The following is a 12,996-nucleotide window of genomic DNA, read 5'->3' as shown; positions in this document are numbered from 1 at the left end:
GCTGACCAAGCCCTGTATTAAATCAGATCACGGGTTTTTCATTTGAAGAACTTCAAAACAAAATTCCTGTTCCATGTTTTAAAAGTTAAAAGTCTTTAAAATTAAGCCTCTTCTTTTTATTTTCTTTAAAATTAACTTCAAAACTTTAAATAATTTGTAAATGTAAAAAAGTACATAAATTCTCATCAAAATCCTAGAAATGTAAATTCAGTTTGACCCAGATTCCTCTTCTAGACATCATTCTCAAAAAACTCGGATTAGTTATAATTCTGTACCAAGTTTATGACAACACAACTCTCAATAGCCTAATCTTGGAAATGTTATGTATGTCCACTGACACATGACTGAAGGAAGAAAATATATTTTATATACATAATAGAGGATTCCCCAGTTATGCAGAAGAATAAATTTGAGTCATTTGTAAAAAATAGATGCAGCTGGAGACCATAATATTAAGAGAAATAAATCATACACACGCTTTCTCTTACCTAAGAAACATATAATGTAAGTAACTTAAAGAGCAAATTTAAAGATAGTCAACAGGAAACAGGGAGATAGGTCTTGTGCCATCAGGAAGAAGAGTTAGAGATAGAGGGAGATGGAAATGAGGAAAGGGAAAAGAGAAGTACAGAGAACCTTGATGTGTTGTATACATGAATGAACCCCCCCCCCTCATGTATGAGATGACCGGGTACTGTAATACATGCTAATGGAAAGAATATTGTGGACACTGGAGCTCAGTGGTTCCCTGGTGGAAACTTGTGTGAGCAGTGGGCTGCACCACTAAATTCCACTAGAAAAAGACATAGGAGCTCTGCTTCAGGATCCTCCCACAGCTTGTCCCATGAGTCTCTTCATGTACATGTTCCAATAAAATTGCACTCAGCAAAAGCAACGCACTTAATCCTCTTAAAAGAATCATAGTGACAGCTCTTCATGTTTGAAATTTTCATTTCCCTAATGATGAGTAATTTGAAGATGTTTTTCTTTTTACACTGTATTTTAGAGCTGCTTTAGGCTTACAGTAAATTTGATGAGAGGGTGCACAGATTTCCCATATAACACCCTGCCTGTACACATGCAGAGACTTCTCTGTTACCAACATTTGAATTCAGAGTACCAGACATTTTACAACTGATAAACTTGTTTTGATGTGTTCCCGGAACTCAAGCTCCATAGTAGACATTGGTGTTCACACTTGGTGTCTAACTTATATGAGGTTGAACAGACATGACACCGTGGTGGTCACACATCAGCTCCAATTTTAACTGTGATAATGGTCTTCTGAGAAAACACATATTCTAAAAGTGGCTGCAACCATTAAACACTCTCATCCACGGTGTAAGAAAATTCCAAGTTTTCACACTTACTCTAACATTTGGCATTAGTTACATTTTTATTGAAACTGTGCTAATGTATCTGAGGTGGTCTTTGGCTGATTTATACTTCATTTGTTATTAAGGATTTTGAGCATCTATTTCAGTGTCTTGTATATCTTCTTATGAGAAATGTGTGTTTTCCAATACTATGCCTATTTTAAAAGACTTATATCTTTGAAATTTTACAGTTGAGAGAGATATTAATGAACTTGTGATACTAACTCTGATTCTATATGATTTGGAAATGTTTTATTCTGTGATTTACTCTTTCCTTCACCCAAAGATGTCAATTCAATCTCAAAAATTTAATTTTGTCAAATTCAATTTGTCTTTTTCTTTTTTGTCCTTAAAATATGATATCTAAAAATTACTGTTTATCTCAAGATCAAAAATATTTACTCTCATTTTTTCTTCTAAAACTTTTATCATGTTACTTGTTACATTTAAATATATGACTTATTTGAGTTAATTTTGCATTGTAAGTTAAGTACCTAGATCACTTTATGCATGTGGGTAGAGAGTTATTCCAGCATGTTTTGTTGAAAGGACAATTCTTTGTCCATGAATTATCCTGACATTCTTATGGAAAATAAATAATCAGATTCAAGGGTTTATTTTTGACTCTCACTTTTATTCCATTTGAAATTCCTGCTTCATCCATATGACTCTCAGAGTTTGAAAACACTCAGTTTGCTTCTATGCATTGCTTCTTTTGTTCTTTCATATACTATGACCATGAGTGGTTCATATCCCATTTCTGTGGTTTTAAAATCCCATGGTTTAAAACATGAAAGTGAAAGGTGGATAGTGTAAGAATGCCTTCAAGGTGCTGTCCAATTTTGTGATCTCCCAGGGCTAGGAAAAGTGTAATGGAACAAGGAAAAGTCTTTCAACATTATTTTTTCATAGAAGCACTGCTTGAAATAATTGTCTCCTTTGACAAAAAGAAAAATAAAGTACAGCTAATAGGAAGCTGAGATAGAGATTTTTGCAGATGAGAAGGAGATCTGGAGGTGGACAGAAGAAGGGTGAAGCAGGAGAAAGAATGAGAAATAACAAAGATGGGTTATATACAGGCACCAAGTATATAAGAAAAATGTGATTATTATGCTACACATACACTAATAGAATAAGAATAGAACAAAAAAAATGCAAATATTTCTCATAGTTAAAACAAAAAGATTATAAAATAAGTAGAATATTTTTCTGCAAGCTTAAGAATTAGATTATATATAAAGGTCCATAATTTGATTTTAAATGTTCATTTAAGGTTTTCATTTGGTGTATTTCTGGGAGGAATTTTTGAAGTTCATTGTATTATTGTCTAAGATAAACATCTTTTCAGAGAAGAGAGCTTATCTGAATTAAAATGCAAACATTAATTTTCAAATGGCAAAATTTCAACTTTTGATAAGAATCTACATAGATCACACAACTATATATGTTCATTCATAAGACCGGTCAACATAGATTTATTTCCAGCAGGTTAACAAGGGAGAATGTGGTGCAGCTGTACATGCCCATAATCTCAACACTCTCAGAACTGAGGAGGGAGGATAATAAATTTTAACCTATCCTGTGCATCTTAGTGATTTAGCAAGTTCCTGATTCAAAATTTAAAAAATTAATTAATCAATTAACTAACTAATTAAAAGGACCTGTAACTCACTGAGAAGACCAGGGATTCAGTCTCCCTTATCACACAAAAAAAGGTTACACTGGAGAAATGCATTTTAACAAGGAGATATTCCATAAAAAGCAACCAAACAGAGGTGTTATAATTCTGATACATTTTTAGATGATGAAAATAAGAACCAGGGGGCAAGGCAGGTTGGAAACTCATTTGGAATGAGAGAGGAAAGAAACGATGCAGTGTATTTCCCACTGGATACCAGAAGACAAGGAGAAGGAAACATATTTTTTGCTCTGCCTTGTGGATCGTGTAAGCCCAAGGGTAAAGAAAGATTTAAATACCTTCATGAGTCCCTCAGGAGCTAAAGGCAGCTCATAGTCCAGGGCATAATATAATTCCTTTGTTTCCCTTTTACAGGTTGAATCTGTTCTCAGGGGAAGAAACCTGGCAAGCTCCTCTCCTGTTTGTTACCATGCAGATTATATCACTGACTCCACGTTAAATCATTTGCATCATTTTAAACTTTAAATATGACAATATTGAAGACTGATTTTCTCTTTTCTGTGAAAGTACTCACAGTCAGAATCAGGAAACATGATCTATAATTTCCAAAAACTTCCAAGCCAATATGGAAATTCAGTCTATGCTGCCTCTTCTCAGTATGTAAGGAATGGATTTCTAAAAGTCCGAAATTTTCATTTCAGACCTGTAAAACAAGGAAGCAATGATAAAGAAATGATAAAGAAATGAATTTTTCAGGTTTAAGGATGGTGAGTTTGTAATTTATATGACTATTAATGTCCTTTAAGATGGCGGTTCAGGGATCTAAGTTAGGGTGTTTTTCCTCTCATTGTGAGCATTTCTGAGACTCAAATAGAGTTGGTAGAGGAATTATTCAGAGGAGCAGAAAATGCTTACAAATTTTGCAGACTTCACAGAATGCACATAGCATTGGGCTGTGCATTCATTATTCAAGGACAGAGCTCTTCCTGCTCTAGGAGATTTAGGGCTTTAATTCTGGGACATGCTTAGTGACTCACCTCTCCTGGATTCTGGTTCCTCACTTCTGCTTAGAGTCGAGGCGTCATTGTACACTACACGGTAGTCTAACCTGCTTTTTAGACCAGCACTTGATTGCTAAGACTTCTGCTTCCAAATTTATGGACGAAACTGTGGACAGCTGTGGGAAGAGAGTGTGAAAAGAAGAGAAGAATAATGTTCTCCTGAAGTCTTCTTTCTGTAATCCTTTGATTTTAGCAGTTCTGTTTGGATACAGCATCATTGACATTTCCTTAGTCACTGAGTGATAAACTTCAGTTTTTTGTAGCTTAGAAACCCTGTAAGTGGATGCTTCTGTGAGAATCTGGTCATGATAAATATCAGTTCCACTGTCCAAGTTTGGATGAGACTTAGACTTTGCTGGTGTATTCTATTCTAGTGGGAAAAAATAATGCAAGAGAAACAAAGTTGTCTGTCCTTTAATGTGACCCCAATTGCCTGTGTCCACAGACTACTACAAAAGAATGGCTCTGGAAAATGGCTGTTTTGTGACTGATTTCATTCTGATGGGATTGACAAAGCTGCCAGATCTTCAGCTCCCACTATTCTTCCTGTTTTTACTAATGTATGTGACCACTGCTCTGGGAAATTTGGGGTTGGGAACTCTAATTAGGCTGAACTCACACCTTCCTACTCCTATGTACTTTTTCCTCTTCAACTTGCCCTTCATTGATCTCTGTTATGCTTCTGTGTTTACACCCAAAATGCTCATGAATTTCACATTAAAAAAGAATGGTATTTCCTATATGGGGTGCATGACCCAGCTCTATTTTTACAGCTTTGTTTTTGTTATTTCTGAGTGCTATGTGTTGATGGTAATGGCCTATGACTGCTATGTGGCCATCTGTAATCCACTCCTGTATAACACTGCCATGTCCCCCAGAATGTGTCTCAGCCTTGTGCTTGGCTCCTACCAGATGGCATTTTCTAGTGCCATGGCCCACACAGGATGCATGCTGAGGCTGAGCGTCTGTGATGCAAACACCATCAACCACTATTTCTGTGACATCCTCCTTGTGATGCAGCTCTCCTGTACCAGCACCTACGTCAATGAGTTGGAAGTTCTCATTGTGGTGGGGATCAACATCATTGTGCCCATCTTCACTGATGTGCCCATCAGTGTCACCATCTTCATCTCTTAAGGTTTCACCCTCCACAGTGTCTTCTACACCAGCTCCTCCGAGAGCAGGTCCAAGGCCCTCAGCACCTGCAGCTCCCACATAGTTGCTGTTGCTCTGTTCTTTGGGTCAGGTGCATTCATGTATCCTAAGCCATACTCCACTGGATCTATGGGTCAGGTGAAAATCTCTTCTGTCTTTTACACCAATATGGTTCCCATGATGAACCCCTTAGTCTACGGCTTGAGGAACAAAGATGTGAAACTGGCACTGAGGAAATCCTTGAGCAAAAGAAAGTTTTGTTCAGTAATTTAAATCATATTTGCACTTAATTATACGCCATGGAGTCTTTTGAAAAAATGTTGTTTGTCCATGCAATTTAGATATACAGGATGATCACATCTATCATTTGTATAAATATCACATTGTTTTTTTGTGTTAGAAACCAAAAGTATAAAAAAGACCTGCAATATATAATAGTGTAAAACATGAAAAGGTGGAATCTATTTTAACAAAGCAGGAGGAAATATCTTTTCCTATTGTTTCTTATCGTGATAACAGTTGAATGTCCTCTGTATTTTTTCCGTTTTTTTATGAGTACTGAATTTTCTCATCAGACACATATTTTAAACCCTATCATCATTTTTCCTATGTAATAATACATTAAGAAAACCTTTATCTAGTTTTTTTTTCTCATTGTCATCATGAACATTTTTTATTAGGGAAAACTAAAAATTTCATCAAATTATCAAATAAATGTTGGGATGAAATTGTACCATTCTGGGAATGTGTTTCTTTTCTTCCTCTTTTTTTATTATTTGGAAACAAATGAGTTGTACTCACTCTGCTTTTGTCTTTCAATCCTGCACTGGGCAGGAAATATCACCTCCTTCACATGCCAGTGCTGCACACATATTGGTTCTGAGGAACAATCCGACCAGCGCATTCGGCAGCTGCAAACCCTATGCACTCATCTCTTTCCACATAACATTCATGTATACTTTCTTCAAAAATTACCTTTTAGTAGGGACCGATACATTGCATTGCACTGATTATATACTGAAGTTCAGGGAGTTTAATGATTTACTCAAAAACTCACTGATTTTTAATGAAAGACACAGAACAATCAAGTATCCTGCTTATTTTAAGTCTCCTGATGCTTTGATGCACTTTCCCCACTTCATAAAATACATTTCATTAAACATGAAAAATATTTCTGTTTTTACAATTGGAAGTGCCTTTTTCAAAATGTTACATGAATTCATATCAAGGTGTATTCTTGATGTTACAGAAAACAATTTTGTTTTCATTTGCTGGGAAAGCAAAAGTCTGTTGAGGAGAGAATCAGACAATTGCTCAAGCAGAGACTTCAGTGTGGTATGAATCTTGAAAGAAGAATTTGACGTATTTTCAGGCATTCCAAATTTAAGAGTGAGTATGAGAAAGGATTCCAGCAACATATCCTTAATCCAACCCCTCAAAAGACACACAGTTTTTTAATAGGAGATTGTATAAAGAGATGTTAATTCAGGATGTAAAAGCTGAATTTCTGTGTGAATTTCTACTTTTCCTGCAAATTACTACAACACAATTCTCTATGAGAAAGCTTTGGTGAATTCTGTAATCTACAATGGCTGTGCATTAATAGTTTGGGGGGAATGGATGTGAAAAACACATGACCACTTCTATGGGAAATAGGGAAGAGAAAGAATGGCAAGCCCAGGGGAGAAATTAAATATGTAACTGAAACAAAAGGTGGGAATTTGGAAAGAAAAAAGATGGAAAATTAAAGCTTCTACAGTAGCTATGACACTTTTCTCCAAGTTGAGGAATCACAAAACTGATGGAGATCACCGGTTTGTCTATGTAGGAGGAGGCTTAAATTATGTGATATTAAAAAATGTTAAATCAGTAGTATATTTAACTTAAATTTTTAATATGGTGTGTGCTTTCATTGTTTGTTTGATCATTTTAATGCCTAAATCTTGTAACCTACTTCTTAGATAACAATGTGCAATACATTAATTAGTGTTAATATCCTACTATTTTTTAATAGTTATGTATAATTTTTGTTTTGTTTTAAAACAAAAGATGTTGAATCAGAATGTGGAAATTTCTGAGAAGAATTAAATAATGTCAATTTTATTCCTTCCCCATGATATTCTCATATTGACTTTCACTTTGAAATATAACATGACAGGAAAGCAATGATATTTTGAAAGAAATTTTGTGTTAATAAATCAAATAATAACTTGATTTCTAATATACAATGTATTATTTGCATCTTGAGAAAGTAAGTTAAATTGCTGATTGTAAAAATTTACTTAAACCTTAATTCTTAACCAATGAACAATTTCAGTGTTTTCTAAAATAACTGTAATGTGTGCTATTTTGCCATTCTTACTTCATATTTACCTATTGTGAAATTCATCATACGTGCCTTATTGTCCATTTATTTTCAGATCCTGAGCTCTCCTATTTGTTACTTAATTATAACAACCTCTCACTTTGGGCAAGTGCTGAGCTGCTAAGCCACTGAACTATATGTGCAGCCATAATACATGCAGATGATACAGATGATATAGATATAGATATAGATATAGATATAGGCATGTAGATACATAGATATATAGATATACATATCTATACATCTGTGTTTTGGGGGTACCAGATTATTGAACTGACGACCTCACACTTGCAAGCAAGCACTTGTGCTGCTGAGTTATATCCATAGGTGTTGAGCCTTTTTGAATCTCTGACTTATGGTCTGTCTCATACACTCATGTTGCATCCTCTCACCCAGTATCAATTTGCTTGATTGTCAATCACCAGAGTTCTATTTATGTAAAAGAGCTGATCTAGTTGGCTTTTGACGTTTTTAATCTATTTCTTCTTTTTGAAAAAACTGTTCTCTTATTGAATGAAAAATATTTCTAAATAAGTAAAGAAGTTCTTTGTTATTTATGATGCTTTGTAGACATCATGGAGATTCATTCATTCTGTCATGTGTTGTATCACTAATTGAAGTAATCCAAAGAATAGATTAAACTGGATCACTTTTCATTTGACAAGCCTCAGAATACAACTAAAGTGTTTTCATTTTCAGAAATAACAGTCTTTAACACTTTTAGTTGAGACAGATAATGTTCAAAAAGACATTAAATCATTATAATTTAAGGATGGCAAACAAAAAATTTCATTGATAGCTTTTGCTTAGCTAAAGACGCTGTTATTATTTGTGTCTGGATGTCCCCTTAAAGCCTCATGAGGTCAAGGGAGTGGGCTTTTCAGAGACAACTGAGTCTAGAGTTTGTGACTGGTTCATTGTCTATTGCTGGATTGGTGGTATGACTGCTACACCAGCCCTAGAGCCCTCGCCTTCATACAAGATAAGGGAGGGAAAGAGCCTGGCTCTTCTTTTCATGCTCTTTTCTGCCTTCTGCCACCACGAACTTTTGCCCCACTGCCATCTTCCAGCCTGCACTGGTGCCAGATGATTATGGACTGGAACCCCTAACTACTGTAAATGAAGCGATTCTTTGCTTCCTTAATTTTGGGCATCAGGTATGTTGACATAACAACCAGAGAAAAATAACAAACAGCACCTTTATATGCAGTGTTTAAAGGTTTATGTTTCAAATGAAGTGAAAACAAAAAGAAAGTATAATGATATTAAAGTTTTACATCTGACATTTAAAATGCAAGCCTTGGGATTCACCAGAGTCTGCATACTTCAAGAGAAATATTTCTAACTATAGGGAGATGTTCATTTTCTGAGTGAGATTTGAAAATAAAGTTTCCAGAAGGAACATTGCTCATTGCAGTTTGCATTAGCTTAATGTAAACTTTCCCTAAGCAGGTTGTAATGGATGCTCGGGGTCAGCTAGCAGTGAACATAATCACAGTGGATGCTGGTTAAAGCTGACAGAAGCCCTCAGCAGCAGGCCTGGGTTTCTATGTCCCTGCATTTCCTTAAGCTCCGGTTTTCACTGGCCTTCACTTTACACCTCTCTTCACACTGCTCCCATAGAATTACATCCTCCCTGAAAGAAATCTGAAAATGTCTTTTCTGACTCCTAAAATTTGATTGCAAGAGCTGATGAGGAATTTTTCTATATTCTAGCACAGATGGTTAGTTCAGTCGAGCATCAGATGAAGTAGTTTATTATGGAGTCCATGTTGTGCCAAACAGTTATCTTTCCACATTAAAATCTCAGTGTTGGGAATTTTTACTTCTGAGGCAGAAATTTTGTCTTCCTCAGGCTGTAGGAGGCTTGTGGTATCACCTGCATTGTTCAAGGTCTCTCTCAGGCATGAAGCAGAAAATCTACCCAAGACATCAAGGCACAGACCTACACAGGGTCGCATTTGCCTGGAGGAGGAGTGCTTGGTGCACTGCCCCATTCATCAGTTTCCGTGCTCCTCAGTAACAACTAGGAGGGCAGCAGTGGAGGGAATCTTCATCCTCATATTATAGACAATGGGTCTGATGCTCACAGATGTTTGGTCTTCTATAGATTATAATTTGGAAGTGGCTGAGTAGACACTGTGAGTAGGGTTTTTGGCTCTAAAAAGATTTTAAATTATTTAATGGGCAATTGAAATAATTTTAAATTTTTCTTTATTGTGAAAACTTTAGGTATTTTTTAAAAAACTAGTGTGATGTGAACAATAACTTTTGTGAAGAAACAGTGCATAAAAGCATACACAAGAGTCAAATACTCACATAAGTAAAACATTAAGAATGTATCCTTCGGGAGTCACATTTCATAATTCTATTGACTTATTCAGGATGTGTGAATACATTCATTATTGGAATGGCCTACATAACAAGTAGAAACAGATAGGAGTGGCCTGTATAATCATGATTCCTATCTTCAGTCTCATGGTCAGCAGTAAATTCTTACATTCAACCTCTCACTGAATCTCACATCAGCCACATTTGAGAAGCACCCATACAAGCATCTAACTGAGGCAGAGGTTGTTGCTATACAATTCCTCCTCCAGAACACACACAGTCCCCGTCTTTCTCCCAGTGATGTGGCACAGGACAGTTCTAGAAAGAAAGGTTACATTTCAGGCCTGATTTTTGCCCTTTGCACATATTCTTTGTTTCTTTGTCTGCTGGATGCATGTGACAATAGGGTCCTATTTAGGTGGGGAACTATGATGCAAAGAGATGTCAGATGCTGATTTTAACTCGATCCAGGTGAGAAAGACATATAGATGGAGTCATATACAGGATGAGAAAAAGAGAAAACTCTGATGTATTCTATTCATAGATCTGCACAGTGGTTTTTAATATGTCCATCCATAAACAAAGACTGAAAATAAAGCCCTACATATAAGAATATTTCTCTAGTGTAAACCCTCAACTATGAGAATATAAGCACAAAAAACATATGGAGTAATGGTCTACAGATGGTCAAGGTAGAGAAAAGCTCATTACCACCCTATATATAAAAATTATCCCTAGTTCTATGGGAGACTCTCCAGTGTTCAGTTGCCTTTGGAAATACTTCATCTCTGATCCTATAGTCCTACCTAATACATCCCCCTTGAATGTTTTCATACACATCAATATCCAACATCTTTGCAAATAAGGGAAACTGAAAGCTTTTCTGCTAAAATCAGGAGAAGGATGCCTATTATCATGACTCTTCAAAAATGATCCTCAAAACATTATCCAGAGCAGTCAGAAAGGAGAAAGAAATGAGAGTAGTATATAGAACAAAAATGTCAAATTATTATTTGCAGATGATGAGGAATGATACTTAGAAGACCCAAAGCATTTCACCAAAATACTCCTAGAATTCATAACCAAATTAAGTAGTATAACAGGATACAAAATCAAGTCAGAAAAGTTAGTAGAATTCCTGTACACAAATAATGAATTCACTAAAAATGATATTAAGAGTACAATGCTGTGTATAAGAAATATTAAAATACTTAACAATTAATGTGACCAAAGAAGGGAAAGACTTCCATTAACAAAACTGTTGTACCTTCAAAAAAGAAGTCAAAGAAGACATCAAGAAATAGAATGCTAGTCCCTGTTGCTGGGTTTGCAGAATCAATATTGACCAAATTGCTGTACTCGTTTAATTTATCTGCATATTTAATGCAATTGCTTTCAAAATGCAAATACCATTGCTCAGAGAACCAAAAAACTGTCCTAACATCCATAATTCACAAGAAAACAGAATAGTAAAAATGATCCTGGGGAACAAGTTTTAGGATCACAATTCCTGACTTCAAGTTACACTACAAAGCTATAATGATAAAGCAATGTGGTATTGGTTTAAAAAAGATAAAAGAAAGCAACAAAAGAAATGAAAGGAACAATAAACGATAGCAAGCCACTGACTATCCCCCCCCAAAAAAAAGGTATTTAAAACTGATACACAATAAAGGATTCAGAAAAAACACAGCTACCTGATCATTGATAAAGATGCCAAAAACATACATGGAAGAAAGAAAGCTCTTTAGCACAAATAGTGAGGAAAAACTGGTTATTCATATGCAGAATATTAAATGGAGACCTGTATCTCTTACCATGTACTGAAATAAAATCAAAATGGATAAAACAGCTAAAGATAAATGTTAAAATGGAAATAATCTGTTGGAAAATGAAACAGGTGAAACTGTTGAAGGCATGTTTGCCAGGGATTTTCTAAACAGAATCCTCATTGAATACGCAATAAAAGCTAGAATTAAGAGATGGGTTATGTCAAATTAAAAAATTTCTGCACAGCAATGTAAACAACTAACAGAATGAAGAAATATCTTACCAAATGGGAAAAATTAGCTGCTATTATTCAGACAGAGAACTAATGTGTAGGATTTGTAAGGAACATAGAAAGTTAAATTCCTCAAATGAAAGACCTAATAATAAATGGGCAACTGAAATAATAGGCACTTCTAAGAATAAGAAGTAGAAATGGCCAATAAATTCATAGATGGTATTCAACATCTCTGGATATTATAGACATACAAATTAAAACAATACTCAGATTTCACGTTTCTCCAGGAATAACGGCTGTCATCAAGAAATGAAATAGCAACAATTGTTGGAGAATCTGTAGAGAAGAGAACCATTCAGCATATTTAGTGAGATTGTAAAGTGGTAAAATAGTTGTGGAAATCAGCATGGAGATCCATTAAGACACTAAAACTTGAAATTCTATTTGACCTAGCTCTTCTGCAAGAGATTGTTTTAATGTATATAACATGTATATAACTTTCTTATATTCTTATTTTGCTCATTACTTTGTCATGGAAGGGTGTCAATTTTGCCACACACTTTGTTCTTTCTTTGGAGATGATCATGGTTTTCTTCCCTCACTTTGTTCTTTTATTAATATGTTGTGTTACATTGTTTGAATTAAGAAAATCAGCTTATTTGATGCATTATCCTGAGACTAGACAGTAGGATAATTATTATGTTTGTAGCATTTTAAGCCCTCACCATTGTATAATTTCATAATACTGTCACCGCGACCCCGGAAGTTCTGTACTTAATTGCAGCCAATTTTTAATGTAAACTCCAATCATTTATAGTTCGAGGCAGACACTAATCCTTCCATTTGAATGGATTTGACTATTGTGGAAATTTACCACAAATGGGATCATAAAATATATACATTTGTCATTAGCTTGTATCATATAGCATGTTTTTAAGCTTTTTTTTTTGTGTTAGAAAACACACAAGTACTTCATTTTTTAAGATTAAATAATATTTTACTGTATGAATATACCAAATTTTGCTTATGCATTAATTAGTAAACAAACACTAGATTACTTTATA

The 12,996-nt window shown here is 35.0% G+C and overlaps 1 protein-coding gene across 1 annotated transcript; it reads left to right on the top strand.

Annotated features, from left to right (window-relative positions):
- Window positions 1–4,535: 4,535 nt before the first annotated feature.
- On the top strand, window positions 4,536–5,504 carry LOC100713945 (olfactory receptor 8B8-like). Its single transcript, XM_003472619.3, is given in 1 exon segment — window positions 4,536–5,504. A coding segment is annotated over 1 exon segment (969 nt).
- The last annotated feature ends 7,492 nt before the right edge of the window (window positions 5,505–12,996 follow it).

Source organism: Cavia porcellus, unplaced genomic scaffold (genome assembly GCF_034190915.1).
Source record: "Cavia porcellus strain 051 isolate PalLab524CR breed Dunkin Hartley unplaced genomic scaffold, mCavPor4.1 scaffold_9, whole genome shotgun sequence".
Taxonomy (NCBI): domain Eukaryota; kingdom Metazoa; phylum Chordata; class Mammalia; order Rodentia; family Caviidae; genus Cavia; species Cavia porcellus.
Note: the sequence above shows the minus strand (reverse complement) of the source record. Positions and strands in the feature narration are given on the sequence as shown.